The following is a 21,962-nucleotide window of genomic DNA, read 5'->3' as shown; positions in this document are numbered from 1 at the left end:
ATGAATAATACCTTTTTGTTTGTCATAATGATGGCTAGAGGCCCTTTATTTATAATAAATATGTATAGCAGTAATGTTGGTGTCATTTACGCTGACCCATTGAAATTGAAATGAACCATAAGAATCTTGAGCAGAGATGTAAAATGTACATTTTGTAATAATTCCGCAAAGTTTGTGTGCTATCTAGTGGTGGACATGATTTGGCTTAATAGTTTTGTGAAGAAAACTAAAAACAAACTGAAATTCTTTTGTTAAAAAAATCCAAATCAAAATTGAACCTAAACCATTTTAATATAGCTTGAAACGAAATTTTTTGGTTTAGATTTGCTTGGCTTAGTTTGAACCATTAATTAAAAATTAAAAATCAATGTAAAAACTAGTTTCTAAACAATAATTCTATAAAATTAAATATTAAAAGATTATATTTTAAGGTTAGTATTGATTAGGGAATAAATAATGCCAAGAAATCATTATAATTAATATACTAATTTACCTATAATTACCCCTATACATATATAAAAAATTTAATGGTTCTGTTTGGGTTTGATGGTTTTTGTAAGTTCTACCTGAATCCTAACCAAAATCAATAAATTTACCTAGTATCCAAACCAAAACCAAATCGGAAAACTAATCTTTTCGATTTGGACCTAGTATCCAAACCTAAGCCAAATCAATAAACTAAACTTTTCAATTTGGACTTAGTATCCACACTAAAACCTAATCGATAAACTAAACTTTTTGATTTGGATCAGTTTATTTCTATTTGGTTAATCGGATTGTGACTGAAATTTTAACACTACAAGTCTGCAACTCACAATTGAAGTGGCTTTGCATGGTTGTTAAGTTCCATCTAAGTTACTCTAGTATTTAGATATCATACTATTTATTTTAATAATCTCCTCTCACAAATGGAGTTAGTTGAAGGAAAGAAGTACTGAACACAAAAAAATATTTGTTTTAGCTGTGCAGATGGGGGAAAATATAAGAGCCATCAATATGTAAATAAAGAAGCAATATTGTCAATCATTTGTGTGGATTGGTTTGCAAATTTTTTTTCTTCTTTGCTCTTGCAACTAGGGCTATAAATGAACCGAGCATTCGCGTTGGTGTTCGGTTTAGTAAGAGCTTGTTTATGTTTGTTCAATACATATAAGATCAATTAAATGAACAAGCTTGAATAACTCGTTAAATTAAACGAATAAGCTTGAACACATATGTCTTTAGCTCGTTAATGTTTATGAACAATATTCGTAAATCATATTCGTCAAGAAATTCTTGTTAACATGCTAAATAAATTCACTAACCAACTAAACAAACTTACAATGTAAAAGTTTCAAACAAACTTGAATTGAGAGCTTGAAAATATCTAAACGAACCAAGCTCAAGCTAAGCTTGAACCAAATTCAAGCTCATAAAAAAGAAATCAAGCCAAGCTTGAACAATCATTTTAACAGCTTGATTCATTTTAGACTTAGCTTGGCTTGGTTCGGTTATCTTATCAAACAAGCTTGAACACCACAAAGCTCGGCTCGGCTCGGCTCGGCTTGTTTACACTTCTATATGTTATCAAATTTCTTTATTCTATAGGCTTCTGATTAAATCTCAGATTCTTCTTGTTTTTGTATTCATAATTTACATTTGAAACACTGCTGAGGATAGGGTAAAGAAGTCATTTCGGTATATGTAGAATTAGCAAAATGCTAGATATAGTTTTCTTACCTTTTAACTTACCTTTATGTCTTTTAACACAAACTGGATGCATGAAGATCTGCAACTATGCATATGCAAAGTTTGTGAAATCAAAGAACTTTAGAACCAATTCTTCGAGGTGGTTTGTTATTTTATTCAATGTAAAATTTAGAGGTGAAGTAAGGGCTCTTTGCATTAGCAATCCAGTACCCTCATACTTTTCTCTGATATATTGCAAGCATGTGAACTTTAGGATCACATGTCTTGGTTGCTAACTCTGAACTCTTTTTGCGCACTTATACTGACATGACTTTGCTTTTTTTGCTTGTTAGTTTCAAAAGAATGCTATTGGAAAGCAAATACCTCCCTTTAAAAAATTTGAGCAAACTGAGAAAAAGGTCAATAATTCTGTCCATTAGTGCAATTATGCATCATTATTTTTTATATCAACTTATAATCAGAGTACAATGCCTTTGTTTTTATTTTCTTTAACTTTTTTGACAGGCTCACCAGATGGAGAGACACTGGTTAAGGTCGGAACAAGATGATAGCAAGGTTAGCTTCTCTCATCACTACTTGTTCTTTTCTCTAATTTTTTGACAGGCTCACCAGATGGAGAGACATGGTTTTGCATTTTTGCTTGTTAGTTACAAAAGAATGCTATTAGAAAGCGAATACCTCCCTTTAAGAAGTTTGAGCAAACTGAGAGAAAGGTCCATGATCCTGTCCATAAATGCAATTATGCATTAATTTTTTTCCTATCAACTTATAAACAGAATACAGTGCTTTTGTTTTTAATTTCTTCTTGACATTTTGTTGGCAGACTGACGAGGTGGAGAAACAATGTTCAATGTTGGAACAAGAAGATAGCAAGGTTAGCATCCTCTTGCCACTTGTTCTTTCCTCCGATCTTCTTAAAGATTATTTTTGTAGCTTAGGTCTCCAAATCCTTCCAAAAGCTTCATGAAAAATCTTATCAATGGCCCGAGCATTTGAAGAGCTTCAATCACAGTGGCAATTTGCATAATTTTGCAAAATGCATGCAAGTGATTCCTCTAGCATCAGATAGTACAATGCCTAGTCATTGTGTTAGCCAAACAATGCTTTTAAAGCATTCTTGCTTGTAGACACCAGATATGCAAGTTTGCTGCCTTATCATTAAAACATGCCAACAATGACTCAATGCCCACCTTTTAAAAAATCATCTATTATTAGCATAAGCTTGAATTCAAAGAGTATATCTTATCACTCTTGGACTTGCCTCAAGTATATTTTATCACTCTTGGAATTGCTAGCACCTCATGAATAATAACTTTTTATTGGTCAAAATGATGGCTAGAGGCCCTTTATTTATAAGAAATGACCATGTACAGGAGTAAGATTGGTGGCTTTTACACTTAACCCATTGAAATTGAAATGAATCATAAGAATGTTGGGCAGAGATGTGAAGTATACATTTTTGTAATTATTCCACAAAGCTTGTGTGCTAACTAGTGGTGGACATTATTTGGTTTATTAGTTTAGTGAAGAAAACTAACACCAAACCAAAATTCTTTGGTTTATGAAAAATCCAAATCAAAATCAAAACGAAACCATTTTAATTTGGTTTGAACCAAATGAAAATTTTGGTTTAGACATGGCATAGTTTGAAACCATTAATTAGAAAATAAAAACCAATGTAGAAACTAGTTTCTAAACAATATATCTATTAAAATTGATATTAAAAGGTTATATTTTATGGTTAGTGTTGATTAGGTAATAAATAATGCCAAGGAATAAATAATTAACATACTACCTATTATTACATTTATACATATTATAAAAAAATTCAATGGTTCGACTCAGTTTTAATTGTTTTTAGAAGTTCTAATTGGATCCTCACTAAAATTGATAAATTTACCCAATAACCAAATCAAAACTAAATTGATAAACTAAACTTTTCAATTTGGATCAGTTTAGTTCGATTTGGTTGATCAAATTTTTTACTGAAGTTTTAACGCTACAAGTAAGTGACTCATAATTGAAGTGGCTTTGCATGGTTGTTAAGTGCCATCTAAGTTACTCTAGTATTTGGATATCATACTATTTATTTTAAAAATCACCTTGCACAAATAGAGATAGTTGAAGGAAAGAAGTATTAAATACATAAAATTATTTATTTTAACTGAGCAAATAGGGAAAATTATAAGAGCCAAACAACATGTAAATAAAGAAGCAATAATGTCATTGTTTGCTTTACAGTAACGCTTATACTTTATCAATTTTCGTAGTTATATAGGATTTTGAACAAATCTCAGTTTCTTCCATTTTTTTTTTTCCGATTCATAATTTGTGTTAGGAAATGGGTAAAGAAGTTATTTTGGGAAACATTGAATTAACAGACTGCAACATATAGTTTTCTTACATTTTAACTTTTATTATGTCTTTTTACAGAAACTACATAAAGTTCTTCAATTGTGCATATACAAAATTTGTGAAATGCAAGAACTTAAAATTATGCAATCATAATTTAGTCTTCTGAGGTGCTTTATTATTTTAGAAAATGTAAAATTTATAAGTGAAGCAAGTGCTCTTTGCATTTGCAAGCCAGTGATCTGATACTTTTCTCTGATATTTTGCAAGCATCTGGGCTTTAGGATTGCATCTCCGATTTGCTAATTAAGAACCCTCTTGTGAACTCATACTGAGATGGTTTTGCTTTTTTTTTGTTAGTTTCAAAAGAATGCTATTGAAAAGCAGATATCTCATTTTAAAAAGTTTGAGCAAACTGAGGAAAAGGTCAATAATTCTGTCTACCTGCAGTTATGCAATTTTTTTCTATCAACTTATAATTAGAGTACAATGCATTTGTTTATATTTTCTTCTTGACTTTTGTTAACAGGCTGATGAGGTGGAGAAACAAAATTCAAGATCGGAACAAGAAGATAGCAAGGTTATAGCATCTCTCATTGTACTATCCTTTAAAAGCATTCTTTGCTTTTGACAACTTCATTCCCTTATCATTAAAACATGCCAACAATGACTTAATGCCCATCTTTTAAAAAATCATGTATTATTAGCATAAGCTTGAATTCAAAGAATATATCTTATCACCTTTTAAAACTTGATGTTTCGGTTCGGTTTTAATGGCTTTTATAAGTTCCAACTGAGTCCCAACCAAAATTGATAAATTTACCTAGTAACATAACAGAAACTAAATCGTTAAACTAAAATTTTCGATTTGGTTAATTGGATTTGTAACTGAACTTTTAGTGTTACATGTATGCAACTCTCCTTGTACAAATAGAATTAGTTGAAGGAGGAAGTACTGAATGATAAAATTATGTTCAAGCTGAGCAAATGGAGGAAAATATAAGAGCCAATAACATGTAAATAAATAAGCAATAATGCTTACTTGGCCTGCAAAAGGTTTCTTTTCTTTGCTTTTGTAACTTTTTTACAACAACAACAACAACCACCAAGCCTTATCCCACTAGGTGGGATCGGCTATATAGATTTTTCTACGCCATTGGGCTCTATCCTCTAATATATCATCATCTATACTTAAATAAATTTTATCTTGTTTTATTGTTGCTAACCAAATCTTTTTATTATTGCTTTTGTAACTTTTTTATGGTATTAAATTTCTTTATTCTATAGGCTTCTGTTCAAATCTTAGTTTCTTCCTTTTTTTTCCTATTCGTAATCTGTGTTTGAAAGGCTGCTGAAGAAATGGGTAAAGAAGTCATGCAACATTGAATTAACAGAATGCAAAATATAGTTTTCTTACATTTAAGCTTCCATTGTCTTTTTACACAACTGCATGAAGTTCTCAAATATTCATATGCAAAGTTTGTGAATCCAAGAATAATTTAGATTATGAAATCATAATTTAGTTTAGACTAGTTTTGGTGGCTTCCAGATTACCAATTCTTTCGAGGTGCTCTAATATTTTCTTTCAATGTAAAATTTCGAGGTGAAGCTAGTTCTCTTTGCATTAGCATACCAATGACCTTGTACTTTTTTCTGATATATGTTTGTTAGTTTCAAAAGAAAGTTATTGGAAAGCAAATATCTCCCTTTAAAAAAGTTTGAGCAAAGTGAGAAAAAGATCAATTTTTCTGTCCATAAGTGCAGTTATGCATTATTTTTTTCCTATCAACTTGTACTCAAAGTACAATGCTTTTCTTAAAAAAATTCTTCTTGACCTTTTGTTAATAGGCTGATGAGGTGGAGAAACATTCTTCAAGGTGGGAACAAGAAGATAGCAAGGTTAGCATCTCTAGTTGGTACTTGTTCTGTTCTCCAATCTTCTTAAAGATTATTTTTGTAGATTAGGTTTCCCAATCCTTCCAAAAGTTTCATAAAAATCTTGTCAATGGTCCTAACTTTTGAAAAGTTTCAATCAGAGTGGCAATTTGCATAGTTTTGCAAAGCGCATACAAGTGATTTCTCTAGCTTCAAATAATACAATGTCTAGTCATTGTGTGGGCCAAACAATGCTTTAAAAGCATTCCTGTTTGTAGACACCAGATTGGCAAGTTCGCTGCCTTGTCATTAAAGCATGCCAATAAAGACTTAATGCCCACTTTTTTTTATTGAAATCATCTTTTACTAGCGTAAGCTTGAATTCAACGAGTATATTTTATCACTCTTAGACTTGCAAATGCCTCCATGAATTGTAGCTTTTTGTTGGTTGAAATGATGGCTAGATGCCCTTTATTTATAATAGGTGATTATGTATAGCAGTGACGTTAGTGACGTTGGCATTGACACTTGATCCATTGAGATTAATCATAAGAATGTTCCGCAAAGATGTGAACTAGAACTAACCATGGGTCAGGTTCAAATCGAAGCTGGCCTCGTACCTTAACTGAGCCAATGGGCTGGTTACCGGTTGACCCAGGTCGATAGGTTAAAATCGTACTGGTCAGTTAAGGTTCCAATCTAAAAAAATCTGTGAATCGTCAGTTTGAACCAATAATTCAAATCAGCGTTTCAATCTTTTTTTTTAAAGTTAGCCATTGGAATTGTCAGTTAACCAACGATTCCAAAGGTCATAGTACTCTTTTTTCCATTTGAATGATCCAGATTATTTGACCATTTTTTTTGTTGAAACTGACCATTATTCCTAAATCTATAAATATCCTACTCTTTCATTGTTTTTATATCTTCTCTACTTTCGTCTCTTAATTCTCACATTTCAATTATTTTCAACTTCAAGTCTTCAATTCAAATGGAAGGATCGAGTTCATTTCGCAAGAGCAAGGAGAAGACAATCCCAAATTTAGAGGTCGATGATATTGAATTTATTGATGGATGAGTCACATTTAAGACGCAAGAAAGTATAGACACTTATCTCCTTTTATCAAATGTTTGGAGAAGAACATTCTTCATTCTAGAAAAATACAAAATATAAGTATTGCGATGCATCCTACAAGTTTCAATCGAGGGTGGATATGGGTTATTGAAGCAACATGTTGAAACTAAACATGTGGTTGAGTTATCCATATTTTCATCGGCTAGTGGAGGAATCAATTCTAATATATTTAAATATTTTGATACTAAATTAAAAGAATCATTAGGTAGATTAGTTTTTGTCAAACAAGTTTCTTTTAGTTTTAATTTTAAATGCACATTTGAATATTTTTATCAAGAATTACTTAACTTAGCTACTAAACGTGTTTGTCAAAACCACACTAGTAAAAGTTACCACATGTAAAAATTATTAAGGCAAGGTAAGGAGTTAATTAAAGAATTTAATAAGTTAAATAATAAGATATCTCTACGTTCCAATATTTTGACAAACTCATTCTTATATGGGTGTAACTTGTCGTTGGATTGACAACACTTGGTCAATCCAAAAATCTTTAGTAGCATATTGAGTGTTTGATGAAGCACAAACAACTCATAACATATCTCAATTAATATGCTTGATTTTAGAAGAATATGGATTAAGTTCTAAGATATTTTTAATATCGTTTAATAGTGTTAGTTCTAATACAACAACTATTAAAGAACTTAAAATTATATGTCAACTTATTAGTGGTTTATATTTTCATATTTGATGTGTATGTTATGTTTTAAATCTATGTGTAAGATTCATTGAAAATTTTGGAAAACCAAATTAGACTCACTAAAATTTCTCTCTTAGTTATGGTCACATCATAATATAATAAAATAATGAGGTAGATTTATAAAATTAATGGAATGAGATCTAAAAAAATTCCACATGATGTATCAACAGTTGGAATTTAATGTATAAATTATTGCAAGATTCATTTCAATATATAGAGAATTATAGTGTTCATTTATGTTCAAAATGTTAATAATACCGATGTATATTTTTCTTCGCACTAATGAAACATATGCAACAGGATTTGTGAATATTTTAAAAGTATAATGATGCAACTGAATAATTATCCGATGTCATTTAGTTGAATTTTGTAGCATAGCTTAGCTTAGCTTCGATTGTACATGAATATAGCACTGATGAATTTTTGTCTTCTTATGTTAGCAATGAAGTTAAAATGGGAAGAATATTTTTATTATATTTCTAATATTTATTTAGTTGCATTTGTTTTAGACTCTAAACTTAAATTAAATGTTTTGCATGAAATATTAGTTATGTATTATGATGCTTTGGTGCTATTTAAAAATTCTTCTTCTCTTGATATGCTTTAATTATACAAAATGCTAGAAATAATTTATAAGATATTTATAAAGATTATAGTTTAATATATGAATTAGAAGGTACTGCACCTGAAACACAAAGTACTAGTGGTGGCAATGATGTCCCCCACGGGTTGGCTCAGATGATTCCTGCATGAGAGCTACCATAATAAGGTCTAAGGTCAATTCCCAACGGATGTGGAATGCTCCATTGGCTACCTCACGCCCTCATACAGTGGGCCACTGGGCCAGGGCAAAGCCTCTCGTAATTTACCTCCCTTCCAAATTGCTTGGGTTAGTACTGGAGGATCTCCTGAGGTGAGGGTATCACCTTTTGCCACAACTAGTGGTGGCAATGATAGTTTAAATTTTACGAAGGCACAATTTTTATTATGAGAACGTACAAAATGTTAACGAGAATCCTCAAATTCTAGACAAAAAATCAAGATTTATTTTACGACTTCATTTGGTTTTAGTGAAACCTATAGCAAATCATATTTTAATATTTTACAATGGTTGTCGTAGAAGACCCAAGGTCATAGCTTGTTCGTTGTCAACTGTTAGAGAATAAACATTTAGTTCTATAGATAATATTTTAGATGAAAGAGGATCTACTTTGGCTCCTAGATCTTTGAAAGCTCAAGCGTTACTTGATAATTGGATGCGACCTATAAAAAGAATAGAAGGAATGCAACTACCATTACAAAGCAAATAATTTCAAGGTAGTGTAGTATAGAAGGAATGCAACTCTAGAGACAAGGCATGATTATTAAGTTTCACCTAAGTTACTCTAGTATTCAGATATCATATTATAACAATCTCCTCTTGCAAAGCGGAATCCTGACATTCTCTGTGAGGTCCTAGTTATGGTTGGATGTAGCATGCTGCTTCAGGAAGGACTCAGCAACAGCAGAGTATTCTAGTGATGTACCCAAGACTGCTGACACGGATGCCAGAGGCCATGGATGCTCCACTGAACACTCTGCTCCAAGCTGGGAACACTTCTGCTCCATGGTTCCACCTCAACAGATCCATGTCCAGATCTTCCAAGCATGCAATAGGAATTTGTTCCAGGCATCCTTGCATTATTGAATAATACCCTAAGTCACCCATTCTGCTCCATGCAAAACAGTGTTCCACCTCAACAGATGGGCAGCACCCATTCTCCTACATCAAAGAGAAGAATTCTCCAAACTCTGGTGGAACCAGATCTTCCTAAGCCTCTTTTACCTTCTTCAATCTTAGAGTGCATGCAATAGTGTTTCAATTTGTTCCAGGCATCCTTGCATTATTGAACAATACCTTTTTGAATTTTGTGACTAAACTTTTAACACAACAAATCAAAATTGCAAATTGAACTGGCTTTGCATAGTTGTTAAAAATCCAATTAGTTATTTTAATTTGTCAGATATCATTCTGTTTGTTTTGATAATCTCCTTTTACAAATAGAGTTGGATGAAAGACAAGATTACTTAATATGGGGTAGTATATTATTTATTCTAAAAGGGTGTACATGAATAAAAATATATGCGCTGAAAGAATAGAATAAGCAATAATCCCAATCATTTATTTAGTTTGCAACTAATTTTGTTTTTCTCAACTCTAGAAAGTTTTATTTTGCCATCGAACTTGCGGTTTTTCTACAAGGTTCTGATCAAATCTCAGTTTCTTTGTTCTTCCCAAAATTTGCAATTGAAAGGCTACTGAGAAAATGAGTAAAGAAGCCATTTCAGGAAACGTTGGACTACCAGAATGCAAGGTATGGTTTCTTATTTTTTAAGTCACCATAAGATCTCTTGATTAGCTCTTTATACAAACTGTAGTAAGTTCTGTAATTTTGGACATGCCGAACTTGTAAAATTCAGGAACTTAGATTATGCTATCACAATTGCTTACACACTAGTTTCACTTATTTAGGTTTCTGTTACATTTCATCTAATGTAAAATGTGGAGGTGAAGCAAGTATTCTTTGTTACCGTGCTTCATGCTATTACAAAGTTTCATGATCCATATTCTACTATCCCATTTGTTTGGTCATGAAAATTTTTAGTTTTGAATTTAAAAATTGGAAAAGAAAAGAAACAAATATTTATCATTAACGTTTCATCTCAAACAAATTTGAAGTGTTCAAAAACTAATGATAAATATTTGTTATATTTTTCTTTTCAATTTTGAAGTTCCATTGTTTTGGAGGACGAAAGGTCAAAATATTCATAAATCATGTAGAATTTTAATTCCAGATAATCTTGTTGTTCACATTCCAGGTTATGTTCAAATTAATGTTGGGTCATAAATTAGACTTAGACACTAAAGTTGAAACTACAGAAGATGTTTTTGTTGGCTCGTGTTACTCAGTGGTTTGATCTTTGCCAATACTTAAAATTGGTGAAAGCTTTCTTGACTATCTCTACTCTTTTTGTTATCATGTTGGGGGAATATTCACCAGTGTGAATATTACAAATAGCCCCTTTGCAATTTACATGTTTACAAATGTCATAACATTCCTCTTTAAGATGGTTCAAATATATTTAAGACATCTATAAATATATTCAACTCTAGGCTCTCTTAATGACTTGGCTATAAAATCTATTAATTGATCATTAGAACTAATAAATTTTATCTCTCATGAAGTGACCATCAATCTTTATATGCTTTGTACTCTTATGAAATATCGAATTTGTGGTTATATGTATTTTAGGTGGATTGTCACAGTAAACCTTCATTGATTGTGCAAGGGTATTTAGCTCGATCATTAAATGTTTGACCCAAATAAGCTTGTAATGTTGCTAAGGCAATTACCTTGTACTCCATCTCTGCACTCAATCTTGCCACTAATCGCTTCTTTCTCTTCCATGAAATGATGGTTACCTCCTATAAGGACACAATAAGTTAACATAAATCGTCTATATGTAGGAGATCCAATCCAATCTGCATTAGAATAGTCCATAATCTGATGACTCCAATCATAAAACAAATTACTTTTTCTTGGAGCGATTTTAAGATATCATAGAATTCTTAGGTTGTTAGCCAATGATCATGGCATGGTTCTCTAGGAAGTATTGAATCACATTAATTGCAAATGAGATTTTTCTAGACTATTAATTGTGACATAGTCCAATTTTCCTACAAGTCTGAGTGGCTTTCCCTATGGCCCTCTTAATGATTTAGTTAACAAATCTATTAACTGATCATTAGAACCAACAAGTGATATTATCTCTTGTGAGTGACAATCAATCTTTATATGCATTGTTCTCTTATGAAATATCAAATCTGAAGTTATATGCATTGTAACTTGATTATCACAATAAGCCTTCATTAGTTTTGTAGGGTAGCTCGATTGTTAAATGTTTGACTCAAATAAGCTTGTTATGAAACTAACACACTGAGCTTATACTCCATCTCTAAGTTCAATCTTGCCACTATTTATTGCTTCTTTCTCTTACATGAAATGAGGTTACCTCCTATGAGGGCCTAATAACCTGACATAAATCATCTATTTGTAGGAGATTCAACCCAATCTGCATCAAACTAGTTCATGATCTAAAAAGATGACTTCGATCACAAAACAAAATACCTCTTCCTGGAGCATTTTTAAGATATAAAAGAATAAGTATTCAATGATCATGGCATGGTTCTTTAGGCATTGTTATCACACTAATTACGAACAAGATTTTTGGATAATTTAATTTCCCTAAAAATCTGAATGACTCTTCCAGGCCTAATGGTAACTTAAGTTCATGGGTGTACCTACTAGTTTAACCCCTACTATGCTAACATCCTCAAACATATCTAATACATACTTGCAAAATCAAATATAGATACACTCTTTTGAACAAGCCACCTCTATGCAATATAAATACTTAAAGTATGCCAAGTCTTTAGTTTAGAAATATTAATGAAGATAAGATTTCAATCTTATGATCCCAGTCGAATCATCAATTATCACCTTTGATGATAATGTCATACACATATACGATAAGTAGATTGCACCATTGACTAATGAAAGAAAACACTAAGTGATCTACGCCACCTATGGTCTTGTCATACGAAGAAGAGTTGAACCAAAGTTTCTGAACCTAGCTCTCGGAGATGTTTTAAGTCATATGGTGACTTCTTTAGCATATACATCATACTAGTCTCTGTTGAGCAATAAACTCCGGAGGTTGCTCCAAATAGAGATTCTCTAATAGATCTCCGCGAAAGACATTTTTTGTCTAATTGATGAGTTGCCAGAGAGAAATAAATGAACCAAAGTAATATTGATCATAAGATAAAATGTATTAAGATAGTCAACCCCATATCTAAGTGTATGCTTTATCAAACAAGCTTTGAGGCGATTGACGATGTCATTTGTTTTAAAGAACAATTCATTGCCCACGTAAGCTTTCTAAGACAAGGAGGGACAAATTCCCAAGTGTCGTTGGAATGGAGTGCATTCATCGCATCTATCATAGCCCACTATCATTTGGGATTTGAGATAACCTTTAAGCCATTTTTAGGGATGAAGAATGAGGATAAAAAAGCATAATATTTGGGAGATAACGAAGCATAATATAAAAAACACAAGAGACAATGAGATGTAGAACATAAGATAACGAAGTACCTTTATGAAGTGTGATAAGAAGATCTAAATCAGGAGGCAATTTAGGACACTAGTAGGTGGTTAGAGCATGACGGAGTTTGATGGAAGTGTTGGAGCATCATCATGTTGTTGTCGGTGATTGTACACTTGCAAGGAGGGGCAATGGTTGATGGTCATTAGTGGTGCCTCAGAAACTAAAGGTGGGAAAAATGCAATAGTAGCAGTGGGGAAAGTAGTGGTAGAGGTGTCAATTCAGGTGGATCGGGTCGAAGCAAAAATATTATAAAAAATCATAATCCGAACCCGACCTGAACTCAAACTCAATCCAAAAACCCTAAACCCGAACCCGTATAACCCGACCAATTCGAATAACTTCGAAAAAAAGTATTTTTTGCTATTTTCCCTGATAATTCTTCACTTTTATCTTAATACTTCATCATTGTCATACTAATATTATGCTAAAACGTGTTAATTTTCAAAACAAAATTTGATTTAATCCAAAAAAAATCCCTAAACCCTAAATTCGGGTTAACCCGAACCCGATCGGAACTCAATTCAACCCAAAATCCAAACCGGACCTAAACCCGAAAACTCCCAATCCTAACCCGATAATTTTCAGGTCGACTCAGGTCAGGTTGGCGGGTTGGGTTCATTTTTGACACTTCTAGATAGTGGTATAGGAATGGGAAGAATCTCTTGAAATGAATCAAATAGAGACATTTGTGAAGGAAAGAATGGAGTCAAATCCAAGAAAGTCACATCAATTGAGATAGACATGATGTGACTAAGGGAAGTAACATTGGTAGCCCTTTTAGAGATGAGAATAACTGCCAAAGATGTTCTTAATAGATCAACGAGATAATTTATCATGGCAGGGACACTAAGTGGATAAAGAAAATACAGCCGAACACCCACGGTGCAACTGAACTTTATATCTCGCGAAAAAAAGACAATAAAAGGAATTTGGTCTCAAAGTGTGGAAACATACAAATGATCAGAGGATGGCATAAATAAAAGGAGTGTTTGAGCAGTTTCAACTAGATGTTCTTCCTTTCGGTGATACTATTCATGAGTAGTATATGAACATGATGACTAGTGGAGGATAATGTTACCCTATAAGAATGATTAGAAGGGATAAGAAAAAAAATATTCCTTAGCGTTACCATTGTCAAAAATCTTAATTTCTATATATAACTAGGGAAATTAGAGAAAAACCTAGATTGTTCTTTCATTAAAAGACATTGTCATTTGAGAATAGTCATCAATGAAAGTCACACTATTTAAAGCCAGCCAGAAGTAGAGTTGACAAGACTCAAACCTTAAACATCTGAATGGACTAAAACAAAGAGCACAGAAGCATGCTTGTGGACACTTTTAGGATAAGAGGACACGATATGATTGCCTAAGTGGCAGGACTCACATTCAAGACAATGAAGACTAGAAGGACCATTACTTCAAATGAGGAATAATGGGATGACTAAGATGATTGTGGATATGAAGAGAGGAAGACAGTTGAAAATGTTGATGACAACAGTGGTATGTCCAGCTTATATAGTCCACAAGATTTATGTCTGATACCATTAACCTTGCCCATTCACAAATTGTGAATACAGACAGAGACAAAAGTAGGGTAAAAAATGATTGAACAATTTAAAATTTTTAGTAAGTGTAGTAATAGTACGACAAACATAATGGGAATTCAGGAATATAAAATAAGGTAAATAAAGTATGAGTGAAAGAGAAACATCTCTAATGCCCTTAACATATCATTGCAGCTCATTAGCTATTGTTTTGTGGTGGATTGAGAATTGAGAAAGAAAATGTGTTGCCACTGAAATATATTCAGCAGCCCCCTACATCGAAGATCCAGTGAATGATCTACTGGTATAGTTTATGCAAGCAAAAAAGGTTCCTCTGTGAACAAGTGAGCTAACAGGTTGAGATGATGCAACAACAAATGCCTCGAGTTGAAGTAACTGAGAGTACTCTTCTAAAAAAAACTGCAATAGGGGCGGACTGAGCAACTGTAGCAATGGGGTCTTGTCAGAATATGCAATATGAACAACATAAGAGGGATGACCCAGGGGGAATTTATAAAGAGTGTAGCATCTTTGACATGCTCAAGTCTGTCGCAGTGTGAATACTTGTGTCTATTCTGACGTGACCCTCTAGAGGATAAGTCAAACAATCAAAGTGGAATGATCAATTGTAGTTGAGGCTCACAATATCCACGTGCATGCATTAAAAATGGGAGGAATTGAAGAGCCACTTTGACTATGAGATTTCACTTAATTCTGGTCAGATTGTATGGAGGAACATGATGTTTAAGTAGCTTGTCAAAGTGATCTTGCATGTTCTGGATATTAAGTAATTGGAAATAAATCTCTTAGATTAATAGCAATAGCTGGAAGCAACCTATGTGAGCAGTCATCTCAGTGTCGCTTTAATGCATCTAGAACAAGCTATCAATAATGTCATAAGCATGAGCGATGTCACTCATATAAAGAGCCTTCACCTACATCCATTCTCATAGCAAGAAATAGCAGTGGAAGATACTCATAAGGTCGGTATCAATGAACTACGATAAGAGGGTGAGTAATTGAGCATCCATCCACTCTCATATCGCTCTATGGCTCAGGAATCTCAGTTGCTCAGGTAATAAGATGGTCAAGCTGACCTTGACCCATGAATTTTACACAAGCTACAACGACCAAAGAGAGGTAGTTCTCCTCCCATTAAATTTCTCCATTGTTATCATAGAAAAACCAAAAATGGTAGTGGAATTCATTAGTAGCATCAAGGTAGTAGAGGGTTCTGACATGATTAATCACCACAAGTTGTTGATATCCTTGCTCGAATGGTTGCGACAAACTTAAAATCTGGTTAAGGTTCCAAACTATTGTTTTGGTTCCTTCCAGGAAAAAAAGAAGCACAAGCAAAGGCTTTGAATGTGCTCACACCAAGTGACACAAACTTCTTGTTCGCGGAGAGAGAAAGCACATTGAACAGCATGGAGGAAGGACCTATGCCCTAATCACATCAGACAACGTGCGATTAAGGGCTCAACGCCTTAATCGTGCCATGCAAGTCAAAGAGTGATAACACATAAGGACTTGACAACTTGCAAAAGCAGCGTATACTACACAGAGCAATGTGTGAGAAGGATAACATTGGCAGATAAACTACTATGGATGACCTGACAACAGTTCGTGTTGTGGAACGCGAACAGACTGTGCTACGCCAAACAACACAGAGAGCAATGTCATGGTAGAGATGAGATGCATGCAGAGGAGTCAGAGGATACTGACAAACAAACAGATTGTTGTGGACTGTGTGACAATGGTGTGGCAGTGGAACACAGAATGACGACAGAACGCTCAAGAACCCTCAAAAGGGATGGGACACGTATCAACTTGACTTTGATACAATTTGTTGTATTAGGGGAATTCACCATTTGCACAACCTTAGGTGCACCCACAATACCAATACATATATTACTAAATGAGTACGGAATATTACTAGTAGCCCCTCCATAGTTTACATATTTGCAAATGTCATGGGAATTTTAATTGGGGGTATGAAAATTCAAGCAGCACTGTAACATTTTTTTCCTACCATTGATCTTTCATCTATTAAAAAAATTTATACAAAAATCAATTAACTTAATCTATCTACTTGGTAACATGGATTGATAAGCTTTATCTAATAGTAGAAAATTAGTTAGATAGATGCATTTTATCTATTCTTTGTGTTATGTTTCCATGGTTAATGTTAAAAAGTTTGATTTTCTCTTACTAATACTTTAGCAAGGCCAAAAAACAAAGTTAACAATGGAATAAAGATAAAAGTAGGCACATAATCACTAACACAACCATTAACATGTTTTGGTCGCCCCAGACTATTAGTCCACAACCTATAATCCGTTTAGTAGATCACCCCTAGAATCTTCTATATTTTTTCCTCTTTGATAAAGTGTTGGAGATGGAGAAATCTCATACAAGATGATTGTAATATGTACCGGAGATTCACAACAGAGGTTAGAGTTTGACAATTAAGGCTCAACAGAAATAACAATTATACGTTGTTTTTTATCAACATGTTATCTTGTTCATAGCTGTTCAAACCATTTTTAAAGCCTCCTTCTCACAACTATCCAAGGAATTCTAGTGGATTGAGATCGTTTTCTACAAGCCCTCAATGAGTATTTCATCCAAAGTTCACTAGTCAACTAGTCATATTCATGAGTCAAATGACCTTGACCAAATCTAGTGGATTGTGACCTTTTTCTCCATTTTCTTCGGTGATTGTTTCATCCAACCTATATCAGTCAACTACTCATAAACAACAGTCGATTAGTCAACTATTTTGATAGTTTCTGAGTCAACTACCCAGTCAATTCAACCATCAATCAATTAGTTAACATTTTTAGTCGACTAGTATGTTGACTATAACTCATCTAATAATCGAGTCTACATAGGTTGAAAGTTACCCTCACCTGAGTACAATTTGCTCCTAACTCTTAACTCACCAATAGTTGTCTTCCGCCACAAGATCTCTCGTCAAGCTTCTCGTCCCTCAAATGTGTTGAGCTTTCGGCTCCCTCCTGATGTCATCCTTCTTGGCCGCTTACATGGTGCATCTCCAGCCATCCCACAAAAGCTTCTTGCCCCTTATATGCATCGAGCTTTTGGCTCCTTTCCTATGTCATCCTTTTGAATCTACGTATGTACTCTACTTCCCATGTACAATTACTACCTCCAATGCTTCTCATTTTGTAATCCCTTAGGTAAACCATACCTCCTTTCGCCGATCTCAATAAACCCTAAGTCACTAGGTGCTCACAACCTTGGTCATGTCATGTGTGTATGCCTAAGTTTTTGTACAGTCAGATACACATATTAGAACATAAAATAAGACCCAACTTAAACCTTTTGTCCAAATATCAAAATCCGTGGTCACATGGGACCACTTGGGGAGTCATATATTCCTACATATTGATCCCATTTTATGTATATGAGTTAATACACTAATAGGATTTTATTATGACTTCTTTTTTGCTAGATCTGTTGAAGTTTGGGATCGCTGGTTTAAGATTAAAAACTACACCTCCATCCAATTTTATTGTTTTGTTGTGATTATAACAAACTATTTTGCAGTTTTACAAAACATCCGGCAGGTGCAAGTATGGGAAATCCTGCAAGTACACTCATTCTTTGAAGAAAATAGAAGCTGCTCCAATAGCATTGAACTTCTTAGGTCTTCCTATTAGACCAGTAAGTCCACTATTTCCTTTTTCATGCCATGTGATCATCGCTATTTTGCTTTATATTGATTCATAACAAGCATGTTTGTCACATGATTTCACCTCATGTGTTTATATTACATTATAGGGAGAGAAGGAATGCCCATGCTATATGCATACCGGTAATTGCAAATATGCAGCGAATTGTAAGTATCATCATCCTGAACCAACTGTAGCAATCCTTGAGCAAGGTGCTCTTCCTGTATGTCAAATTGGTGGATCTGAGCAACAAATTCCATTTGGTGCGTCGCCGCTCCCTGTGACACCTAGCCCAACTCAAGGGGCATTTTATGTCCCAACTCCTTCAACAGTTGCATCACCGGCTTATTTTTCAGAATCACATTTACATCCTCCAGGACTTCTGTTCCCTTCAAATTCAGAATGCAATGGTTATCAGGTAATTGGCCTCATGCTTGAATTATGAAATTCTTACCGCATTCCTTTATTTTCTTTAAGACCTTTATCACTTCAGATTCATGAATGCACAAGATATCTCATGCTTATATTCCCAGAGATTGTTGTTTTTCTAGATATATATATTTCGTCAAGATTCTAAAGTAATATTAACAAAGATAGTTTACAATCCACCATCATTGGAAGTTTCTTGTTTTTGGAATGGGTTGATTTATTATTATGTTTTTTTTCTTCTTTGCTGTCTGTTTTTTTCCTTTTGTGAAATATTAAGACAAGATAGATAAATGTTAGAGCAATTACTCAAATAGAGCCGCTAATATCAGGAAATGCCAAATTGCCCCCTGTTATTTGTGCATAATTGTTATTTTAACAATGGATATTTAAACGACAATGTGAGCTGATGCTATGCCCTTGTGTTTAGCACATACATCCCGATAAACATCCCAAGAGACATGGCAAGTCAAGACCGTCAGTACATCAAAAACGGGGCGCGCAAATTTAAATCGGCCTGCAAATATCATCATCCAGAGGTTCGTCCCAATGACGCACACTTGCATTCCTAGTAAATACCCTTTCACTAATTCATCTGATTTCTCATCTCAGATTTCTCATCTAAATGCCATATAGCAAGCAAAGGAGTGATAAAAGATACGTCGAGAGATGCCTACTTTCCCTACTTAAGTTTAGACAATGAAAGCTGAGATTGAGTATTGGCACTCCTGCAGACTTTGTAGAACGAGTATAATATTTGTGTATAGTGCCTGACGATGAAAGCTGAGATTGAGTATCGGCACTCCTGCAGACTTTCTACAACCGAGTATAATATTTGTGTACAGAGCCTTTTTAGTTTTCTAAGAATTTAAAAATTGAGTCTAAGCTTCAATGAATTAATAGATGAATTTTTTTTAATGGGCAGTTGATCTAAGAATGCTGAATCGATCGGCTGTCTGTTATGATTACTTTTCGATTTATTTAATAGTCGATGAAACTTTTTTGTGAAGTCGGATTGGTCATTTTAGGATTAGTTGGTATAAATTGAATATTTGATCTGATTAAAAAAAGTAAAAGTGAACATGTTGAACTTCTCATAGTATAAGGTGATCAAATAGGATGAGCCTTGAAATTTTCTTATTTTCCAGGATTCTTTTCCAGTTAATTCTCAGAATGAAGGAATAAGAACATTATAATTTGAATTGTGTTTTAATTTTCAAAAGTAAAATCTTAATAGAGATTTTTATTGATAAATTAACCTAGAGATTTATCATCGATGATCACAGGAATTGAAAACCTTAGTGCCACATTTTCAGTTTTGACAATGGCAAAGTGGTAACTCATCTTTGCACTTGTGGCTACATTGCAGTGAGGTTATAACCGAGCCACTATAATTGCTGGTCGAGGATTATTACCAAAGCCAATGCCATTTAGAATTTTTGAAAGGGCTCCTTCTGATCAATGCAAGGTCCTACAAGTCTAATGATTTAAAGTTTGAATTATTTCTTTAATTGTTTAGGGAGTCTCTGAAAGGGCTTCACTATCCCTCCAATGAAGGGTGAAGTTCTGTAATTCCTTCTGTTGTGATTATTTATCTAATTAGATTAGGAAGGACATGCAAGTCCATTTTGCCACGTTAATTTAGAAAATAAATAGTTTTCTTTAATATTTATCCATTTTGCACATTCTATTATTTTTTTCTTATCTTTGGCCAAGGTGCTTCACAAAATATCTTCTAACGAGATTATCTTGATTTTTGCCTAAAAGCTTAGATGTAGTTACACCTAACTATTAGCAATTTATTTATAAATTGTTAATATTAAAAGTAAATAAATAATAAACATTTAGCTTTTTATAGTGCTTGAAGGTGTAGAATTATTGGATGTGACTAACCGGTGAATAGGCACTTCGATTTTTTGTGCCATTTCATTTATAATTTAAGTTAGCAGAGTGAAAACATAAATAATAACTAAATTACTAAAATAACAATGCATATACACATCCTATGATGCCCTTAAGGGGCATTAATCTCATATTCATCCTAATTTTTTTTCTTAAAAATTATCCAAAGGTGAAAATAAATCTTTTGCAAATCTATTTAAGCTACATCAATCATAAATATAATTTTGATTTGTTGGACTTTTGTTCAATGTTAACACTTATTTAATTTTTCATATATTTTACAGTTGAATTTTTACTAATGAACTTTCTATCTATCAATATTTATCAGAATTTCTTGATGATTAAATGTCTTGATCTCAATCCACTTATCTTCTTCGATAATTAAATATTTGATAACTTTGAACTACTTAATATAATCAATAAATATATTATTTAAGTCTCAAAATTTTTAATTTAATCTCTTAGTATATATACTATAAAAATATCCACGTTTAGCGACCAAAATTTTAGTTGCTAAACGGATTTAGCGATTGAAAAAAAATTATACATATTTTCGTCATAATTTGATTTAGCGATCGAATATGAATTCGGTCGTAAAAATTAGCGATTGAATGTGAGTTCGATCGTTAATTTTTTAAAAATTTCGACAAGATATCCCTATTTTTCTAATTTATAACCTATTTTCATCAATATTATACCATAAAACTATTATATACAATCCATATCACAAAACTATCATGTACACAATCAACATTCACAATCTATATCATAAATCTATCATATACACAATCAAATTCATATCAAAACATGTCACAAAACAATATTCAAATAATACAATTTATATCCAAATGATACAAATAATCTCCAAACGATATAATAAATATTCAGACGATACAATCAATATCCAAATGATACAATCAATATCCAAACGATATAAACAGTATCCATGATACAATTCATATCTAAAGTTTGATACAAATTAGGTCTAAGATACAAACAATATCCAAATGACAGAGACAAACATGTTATCATCCTTAAAAAAAAAATTCATCATCCAGATCTACATCAAGTAAAACACGATAAGTTATTAAATCAAATAAGCACAAAGTATAATTATTAGAATAATACAAAAATAATGAAGCTAATATTAAAATAGATATACACAAAGTTAAAATAACTTATCAGAAAAATATAAACTGAATCACTAACATAAGTTGCAACATGCTTTAAAAAAACATACCTTAATTCCATAATATAGTATTAAATCGTTGGTGATTTAAATATTGAAATTCTATCAATATTATTTCTGAAAAATATAATATAATTAACATGTATATAATATCAAATAAAACGGAACCAATTTTAATGTTTAATGAACAATAAATATAAAAACAAAGTTGAAAGTTAACACACCTAAAATTTCTACTAATC

At 32.9% G+C, this 21,962-nt stretch overlaps 1 protein-coding gene across 4 annotated transcripts in view; it reads left to right on the top strand.

The window, feature by feature from the left end:
* The window catches only part of LOC141814366 (uncharacterized), a 31,191-nt gene extending 11,644 nt beyond the window's left edge, over positions 1–19,547 (top strand). For 2 of the 4 annotated variants that reach the window (XM_074702312.1, XM_074702310.1), the window contains 12 exons: positions 2,022–2,087; positions 2,194–2,244; positions 2,337–2,402; positions 2,513–2,563; positions 4,402–4,467; positions 4,571–4,621; positions 5,890–5,940; positions 10,040–10,099; positions 18,079–18,195; positions 18,313–18,621; positions 19,060–19,168; positions 19,242–19,547. In XM_074702312.1, the coding sequence (XP_074558413.1) occupies positions 2,022–2,087; positions 2,194–2,244; positions 2,337–2,402; positions 2,513–2,563; positions 4,402–4,467; positions 4,571–4,621; positions 5,890–5,940; positions 10,040–10,099; positions 18,079–18,195; positions 18,313–18,621; positions 19,060–19,140 (969 nt within the window). In that variant the 3' untranslated portion in view covers positions 19,141–19,168; positions 19,242–19,547. The remainder of the gene's footprint in view (positions 1–2,021; positions 2,088–2,193; positions 2,245–2,336; positions 2,403–2,512; positions 2,564–4,401; positions 4,468–4,570; positions 4,622–5,889; positions 5,941–10,039; positions 10,100–18,078; positions 18,196–18,312; positions 18,622–19,059; positions 19,169–19,241) is intronic. The other 2 variants (XM_074702311.1, XM_074702313.1) reach the window with 2 other exon arrangements.
* Positions 19,548–21,962: the final 2,415 nt, after the last annotated feature.

Source organism: Curcuma longa, chromosome 21 (genome assembly GCF_044706935.1).
Source record: "Curcuma longa cultivar G26 ecotype Majalengka, Jawa Barat chromosome 21, ITB_CL_G26_1.1, whole genome shotgun sequence".
Taxonomy (NCBI): domain Eukaryota; kingdom Viridiplantae; phylum Streptophyta; class Magnoliopsida; order Zingiberales; family Zingiberaceae; genus Curcuma; species Curcuma longa.
This window is presented reverse-complemented; position numbering and strand designations above follow the sequence as displayed.